At 37.4% G+C, this 8,394-nt stretch overlaps 1 protein-coding gene across 1 annotated transcript; it reads left to right on the top strand.

Annotated features, from left to right (window-relative positions):
- Positions 1-897: 897 nt before the first annotated feature.
- Positions 898-5,869, top strand: LOC110918870 (protein disulfide-isomerase 5-2). Its single transcript, XM_022163153.2, has 4 exons — positions 898-1,282; positions 3,322-3,425; positions 3,505-4,183; positions 5,395-5,869. The coding sequence occupies exons 1-4, from the start codon at positions 1,088-1,090 to the stop codon at positions 5,674-5,676; spliced, it is 1,260 nt and encodes a 419-aa protein (XP_022018845.1). The 5' UTR covers positions 898-1,087; the 3' UTR covers positions 5,677-5,869.
- The last annotated feature ends 2,525 nt before the right edge of the window (positions 5,870-8,394 follow it).

The following is an 8,394-nucleotide window of genomic DNA, read 5'->3' as shown; positions in this document are numbered from 1 at the left end:
ACATCTAGAAGATGATGTTGGGATATTTTAGTATGTACATAGTTGAATCTTAAAGTATGTTAAAGGTTGTTAAGTCATTTGTTATAAGAAATGCTTATTATCATCTCCTAACAAAGTAGAGATTCTCATTCTAGAAGTACCATCGTTAAATGCCTGTGTGCACTAAAAAATGTTTTGCTAGCTATGTATGGTTATAATATCTTTCATTTGAGCTTATTGTCATGATATAACCTTTGTCAAGCGAAGAGACATTGGAATGAGTTTAACGAAATATTTCAGGTATAAACGATATTTGATTATATTTACTAACCCATCAAAACAAGTTTGGTTAGTCTTGTAGATGCAGGAATGTAACTAAACACAGTCGTTGACATATGGTTTTTTTGGAAGGAGGCACCTAAAGTCTCGTTAGATGATTATACAACATTGCTCTACATAAATGACTGCACATTAACGGATCGTGCGACAAATCATTGACTACAAAGGATTTGATCAACTTTCAAAGAAGATGGACACACGTCACTTAAAGTAGACATGTTAAAATGAGGGGAAGACTTATTCAAGTTGCACTCTTTTCCCTTACTAAGTTTTGTCCCATTTGGGTTTTCTTAGTAAAGTTTTTAACGAGGCAACAAACCTGATCTAAAAGTATCAAGGGGAGAAAATATGCATTACAGGTTGCACTCTTTTTTCTTTACTCACAACCACTTTTTATACTCTTTGTATTATAAAAACTCTACACACAAAATATGATTGAATCTTTACTCACAACCATTTTTTATACTCTTTATATTATAAAAACCCGGCACACAGAAAATGATGGAATGAATGTGAATGCTGTTAGAGATTTGGTAAAGATTTATAAAACTCAATGATTCAGGTGATTTTTTTAGACTAATCAGTCAAATTTGTCTAAAACCTTCTTTAATATATATATGAAGAGACTAGTGGGATGATAATGAAAAGGGCATCGTGGTTTCCCAAATCATGAAATATTGAGAGATGAGTGCCTGAGTTGAGTTGAGAGAGATCAAATAAAAACCCTGCCTGCCTGGAGATAGATAGATCAAGGAAGGAAGGAAGGAAGATGTGTGGTGTCCTGTTGCTGTTGCTGTTGTTAATAGTTTGCATCGTGTGGTGGCCTATGATGATCCGTTGCCATGAGGGGAAGGTGTTGGAGCTTGATGAATCCAACTTCGATTCCGCTATTTCTTCCTTCGATTTCATCTTCGTTGATTTCTATGCTCCCTGGTGTGCCCATTGCAACCGTCTTTCTCCCGAGGTAATTCAATTCAATTCAGTTGTTTAACAATAACGAGTATGTATGTTTCTTTTCTTCCCTTACTTTTTTTGAATTCATATGTTTTACCCAAACCAAACTACTATCTATCTATCTATTGTAAAGAATAGTTATCATTGGGGTACATTAAAAAAGTGGGGAATAGTGGGGAATTGACAGTGGCGTTGGAACCGGCTCGTCGAACCATAGGATCTCTTAACCCTAAACCCTAAATCACAACCCCTAAACCCTAAATATATTAGGGTTTGGCTTCTAGAGTTTAACTTTAGGGTTTAGGGTTTAGGTTTAGGGTTTAGCTTTAGGGTTTAACTTTAGGTTTAGCATTTAGGGTTTATAGTTTAGATTTTACGGTTAACCTATGTTTTAGCCTTATTTTTTAGCTTTAGGGTCATAGTCACATAAATCGCTCAATAGGCCACGATCTACGATCCGGTTCGAGCGTACCGATTAGCGGTACGAACGCGTTCCGGGAACGCTCCAAATCGCGAATTCGAAAGTGAAATTAGCATTCCAAACAATTAATTGAGTCATACCTGTTGATATAGGAATCACGAATTCCTAATTTGCAAAACACGTTTCTTGAGTATTTTGACTTCCGATCTCCCTCATTCCCATTCTCAATTCGCAATTCTGATTTTTTATTGAAATGTTGAACCATTGTATTTGGAAAGAAAACCAAAAGGTGGAATGAGGAAGACGATGAAAGTAACGGCAGTTGTTTTTTTAGGGTTTACAATACATCCCATTATTTCCTTTATGTTACAGTTTAATCCTTAATGTTACAGTTTTGGTCAAATTTGACCCTAATATTTTCTAATTTGTTTATTTTCTTCTTTTTTGAGTTTATTTATTGTACATATAGCTTGGTTAGTTGTACATTGAATGTATTAAAGAATTTTCGTGCTTCTTTATGTTGTAATCGTGCCACATTATATGGTACATCGTACCGAAGCGATCCGAAATGAGCCTACCCCTCCTCGTACCGAATTTTAGGGAACTAGCGAATTGCGATCCCGTTTTACGTTCCCGTACCCGAGCGTACCACGAACCATGTGACTATGTTTAGGGTTTAGAGTTTAGGAGTTAGGGTTTAGGGTTAAGAGATCCTAGTTAGGGTTCGACGAGCCGGTTCCAACGCCGCTGGAATGAGTCCAATCGGAGTTCGTTTGAGTCGGTTCCCCGCTGTTCCCCACTTTTTTAGTGTCCCTCAGTAAATATAATCATCTTGTTCAGAGACCTAAATAATCTTATTCAGAAAAAGGAGATTATTATTATTATAATACAAGACTTGATGTACTAGAAAATCTGGGATGTTACAGAATCATTCATGTGAATCAAGCTTTTTTGGAATATGATGTTTTTTTTTCTTTCCAAAAAACCACAAATACAGCGTGGCTGCTTATACTCATTCTGTAATCTCTGAAATGAAAAATCTGATGTTTTGTGACATTATTTATTGGTATACACATCATTTACGGATTTTCACAAAAATAATCTTGCACTAGACGTTCATGAGCACCTAACCGATCCCGTTCAAGAGGCGGTTGTCTGGTACGCGATGTAGAGGATTGGGCTTCTTCTCGCAAATAATTAATCGCCTCCTGCGTAATTGCGATAACCATATCGTCAAGAACACCGTCGGATGAAGAGCTCGAAGAATCGGATGACATTTTTTAGTTGTGATTGGTGTGTGTTTTAGTTGGGATTGGTGTGAGTTTTAGTTTTGATTGGTGTGTTATTTAGTTTGAGATAGGTTTATATTTATATTTGAATTAAAAAGTTTTTTTTTTTTAATCGAACGTTGCCAAACGGTCAAATTTGACCAACACGCCTCGATCCCCTCAATTTCCTCCCGTTACCACCATGGAGCCCTTGCTATAGCGCCTCCTCATAACTCGCTCGGTGTGGAGGTATAGCGCCTAGGGGCGCTATAGATGATGATCTGGCCTGGGTGGCGCCCCCACACCCTCCGGCATTAGTGTTGTGCTGAAAGCAGTTTTAAATTTTTTTTTTTCTTTCAGTTGGATAAAGCAGCTCCTATACTTTCGGGATTGAAGACACCTGTAGTGATCGCAAAAATTGATGCTGATAAATATTCCCGTATTGCTTCAAAATATAAAATTGAGTACGTTTCATGCCTTCATTACATCTTTGAACAAACATAATATTAGTAGAAGATATATTATGCATCTGTTATGAAACAGTGGTTTCCCGACGTTGAAGGTTTTCATGCATGGAGTTCCCACAGATTATAACGGGCCAAGAAAATCAGACAAACTGGTTCTGTACCTGAGGAAGTTTGTTGCTCCTGATGTTACTGTTGTTGAATCGGATTCTGGTATTACTGAGTTTGTTGAAGCAGCTGGGACGTTTTTTCCTATATTCATAGGATTTGGTTTGGATGAGTCAGCAATATCAAATTTGGCAATTAAATACAAGAAAAATGCATGGTTTGCTGTGGCAAAAGATTTCTCAGAAAATATGATGGCTTTATATGATTTCGATAAGGCGCCTGCTTTGTTAGCTCTTCATCCAAATTTCAATGAGCAGAGCATCTTCTATGGTCCGTTTGAAGATAACTTTTTGGAAGAATTTATTCAACAGAGTCTATTGCCATTGACCCTACCAATGACCGGAGACAATCTAAAGCTTTTGAAAGATGATAAAAGGAAAATTGTGTTGACAATTGTGGAGGATGAGACAGATTATGAATCCAAGGGATTAATCAAGTTATTGAGGGCTGCTGCATCTGCAAACCGTGATTTTGTATTTGCCTATGTGGGTTATAACCAGTGGAAAGATTTTGCTGAGGCTTTTGAAGTCGGGAGGAAAACAACATTGCCCAAGATGGTCGTTTGGGATGGAAATGAAGTCTTTTTTTCGGTAAGTTTTAAGGTCTCTTTTATTTGCACTAGAGGTGGAAAAATGGGCGGGTTGAATAACTATTCCAAACGGGTTGATTACACCAATTTTGTGGGTTTAGATTTTGATATATACTTTGGCAACTTTTCTACCTGTTCCACCTATACTGAAGCTATTGGTAGGGTTTGGGGAGGGTGAGAGGTAGACAAGCCTTACCTCTATCCCAGACTTCATTTTTTTTTTCTTAAAAATATGATAAGCAATTTTTTAAAAATATGATAAACAACATGCTATTTTTTAATCCGGCTGAAGTTCACCCGCAAACACTTCATTTTTTTCTTAAAGATATGATAAGCAATTAAAATTACAAATAGATTTTGTTACAATAAAAATTACAAATAGATTTTGTTACAATAATAATCTAACTCTTTAAACAAAACTTTGGGAGACTTATAACTGGTTTGACCCGTTTTCTTTTATATCAACTTTTTATTTGGGGTATAGCTTGAGATTTATCACAACCCAAATCAGCCCATTTATAAGTAAATGAATCGAAATTTCTACGGCTACTTATTATTTTACTTTTTATTAATGAAGTGGCATAACTGTCCTATTCTTGTGTATATTGATTTTCATATCGCTATGTTCTATGAATGCCAATGAATATAGTCCATGATGATTGAATTTGAAGAATATAGATGTGGCAATTTCAACCCACTTTTGTTATAAAATGAGTCGGTCTGAGTTGTGTTTTTTTTTTTTTTAATCTCAAACAGGTAAATGGGAAGGATATAAACAAAATTAGGTAAAGGGGGAGTGGGTTGAAAAATCAGTCAAAGTCTATGTCTAATACATACAACCCACAAAAGCATTTCATATAAAAAGATTGATTATGGTAGTAAGATTTCTGTAATCATTATTATATAAATACTTATTCATAAAAAGTTTATACAAGTGTTGTCAAAAGCGAACTAGGCGCATAAGCGCAGCGGCACAGGGAAAGCGTTGGGCGTGGAAAGGCGCAGATTTAGGCGATCAGGCGCCTTTTCTGGCCAAGTTTTGCCAAAAATTGTTTGAACTCCTAAACAAGCCTGGAATCAATTGCGCCTCGCTCTTTTTTGCGTCTTGCGACTAGGCTCCGGGCGAGGCCTAAAGTGAGCCTTGCGTCTTTGACAACATAGTTCAACCCATGGTAAAAGCACCCATTGACTGATGTGTTAATTTGTTATCAGGTTATTGATTCTGAGAGCATTGACAGGGAGGATCAAGGATCCCAAATCACACTATTCCTTGAAAGATACAGAGAAGGGAAAGTAATAGAGAAGGCGTTGGGGGCTTCATTTGTAGGGTATCTTTCTTCACTTGTTGGCATGAGAACTGTCTATATCCTCGTCTTCTTGGTTGCTGTTATGTTTCTTATTGCAACTATTGGAAAAGAAGAATCTTCGGATGCTTCAACTTCCGTTGCTGATAACAGAGAAACTGCGCGATTGCATGCTGACAAGGAAGATTAGAATATGAACACACATTCCATAGCTATGTTGTGTCTCCGTTATTGTTTTTGTTCAGTTTCCATATCGGTTTTGATTAATGTTTTGAATTTGAATTATGAAAATAGAAGCACTTGATATTAAACATGAAGAAAAAACTGGTTTGACTACAAATCAGGAATTTTTAGTCTGTGTGCTGGCTTTTTCTTGTTGGTAACTGTGGTCCAAAACACAAATTCGAATCCAGTAGGGGAGAAGGTTTGTCTTTTCTTACACAGCTTAGTAAAATTATGAAACCAATCTCAGATTTGTCAGGCAAACTACATTGCTAGTGCTAGCACAGGTACACCGATTATTATAATGTAGCTTTTGTCTCATTATGTTATGGCCATTCATTAGTTGCTCTCTAACCGATTAAAACAAAGCAATTTTGGTTTCTAGTGTGGAAACTTAATACGAGAAGACACGTTCTATTCATTATTATTAACTATGAAAAATAACTTGTAACTAGAGATGCACAAAATAGTGCAACACCCCAACCCAATGCAGGTCGAAGCGTCACTATTACAAATATCATAACCAAAAAACATCCACTTAATATAAGACAGGATTCAAGGTGTCATACAAGTCTTAAGTTCATTTAAAAGTACATGATTTAAAAAAATAAAGTCTTTGAATACTCTTGAACATCCGTTATTCTCTTATTCTCTGATTACTGATTCCCCATATTATCCCTGATTACTTGTAAACAAGACAAGAAAAACACAAGAAAGAAAACTACGACTGAGCCAAAGAATTGCTCAGTAATGGAAAGAACAATAGTACAAGTAAGGATGGATGAAAAGAAAGAAAGACGAAATGATATTGAAGTAACAATTGGAAATACATCCGGTGGAAGTCCATGCAACTCTTCAGGAAAAACATCTGGAAACTCACAGACAATTGGGTATTGGAGATGTTAGGCTCATTTGACGACGTAGCTTTTATCGAAGCCAAGAATGATACACACCCGTGTGAAAGAAACTTTTGTGCCTTAAATGCATAGATTATTTTCAAAGGCTTACGAGGTTGAGACCCTTGATAAATTAGTTCAAGACGCTGAGGATTTCCAAAAAGAATGCGGCGAGTCTGACATTCAATCGAGACGTTATGGCGAAAAAGCCAATCCATGCCAAGAATAACATTGAAGTCATTCATCTGAATGGGATATAAATTTGCGGTACGGATAATGGACTCGATTTGGATCGGACAATCTCGAAAACATCAGAGATGGCAGTAGCATTTCTTAAGGGAGTAGATATCACTAAAGGATACTCTAAAGTAGTAGGCATAATCATCAAGTGCTTAACTAACAAGAGAGATACCACAGAATGTGTTGCACCAGTATCAAACAATGCATAGATATCACGTTCACCAATGCTTAAATAACCGGAAACCGTACCTGGGGCATTTGCTGCATCATCAGTTGTCAGCGCAAAAACACACCCTCCCACAACAGGTCTAGCATTACCCCCGGTATTGGCTCTAAGGGCAAGCTTTACTCATGTGTCCTGCGTCTCCACGTTTGAAACAAAGGCCTTCAGCTCGACGACAAATACCTTTGTGAGGTTTCCCGCAAGTGGCACAAGGAGGGTCACGATTCGGTTGCGGATTCTGCTGATTTGGTGGTTGTGCTCTAATGGGGGCCTGATTCTGTTGTGTCTGGTTCTGTGCTAGCCTATGATTTAGATTTCGGTTTCCCCCCATTTCGTGACTGATTGTTGAAATTCTTATCAGAGCGGTGTTTACAGTCTCGGGGTGCCAAGGACTGACCGTTTTCAACGCAAAAAAAAAAGAGCGATCCTGATTATTTTCCCTTGGGCGCTTGCGGTTATCATCAAACACCTTCTGACCATGCTTCTTATCATTATCCAAGTTCTTAACTGCATATATAATCTCGTTAATGTAATTGAAACGAAGATTCAGGATAAACTTCCTATCCCGGTCACATATGGCTATAGAAAACTAACCAAGCGACAAAAACGGTTCTTAAATTCCATGATAGGCTCATCATTTCTCTGCATGATGGATGAATACTCTCTCAGATATTCACTACGATCGGCATCAGTGAAATACCGCTGATAAAACAATGTGCGAAACTCATCCCATGAGAGTTTAGATGCATAATTATCTCCTCCACGAGAATTTTTCAAAATCTTCCACCACCTATGAGCATCGTCCCCGAGTTTATAAGTAGCAAGCCTAACTTTGAACACATCATCAACACCCAACACTTCAAACAATTTCTCAATATGAGTGATCCAGTTTTCTGCCTCAACTGGTGTAGTAGCAGTACTAAATGATTTCAGCTATTGCATTTGGAAGTGTGCAAGCCATTCATGGACGCTAACATGAGGCTTAACATTATTTCCCGGAGGTGGCCTGTTGTGGTTACCTCCTGGTGTCACACCTCGAAATATCAAAGCTTGGCGTGACTGGACTGGTACCTTCATTGCACAACGGAAGCAGATAAAGCTAAGACTTCTAGAGAATGAACGCCACTAAGTACTCGACTCCACATGGTTCTCCTATTCCAACCGCGCCATAATTTGAAAAAAGTAACCCGAGAAAGAAACATGTGAAAAATCAATATAAATTTGAGCGAGTTCATAGTTTGTTTGTAAAAGATTTGAATTAAATCTTTGTGAATAACCGGTTTTTAAAATAATGTTTGAGAAAACGAAATAAAAATCGTTTTCTTGG

This window comes from Helianthus annuus, chromosome 2 (assembly GCF_002127325.2).
Source record: "Helianthus annuus cultivar XRQ/B chromosome 2, HanXRQr2.0-SUNRISE, whole genome shotgun sequence".
In the NCBI taxonomy this organism is placed as follows: Eukaryota; Viridiplantae; Streptophyta; class Magnoliopsida; order Asterales; family Asteraceae; genus Helianthus; species Helianthus annuus.
The sequence above is the reverse complement of the archived record's forward strand: the minus strand, read 5'-3'. Positions and strand labels throughout refer to the sequence as shown.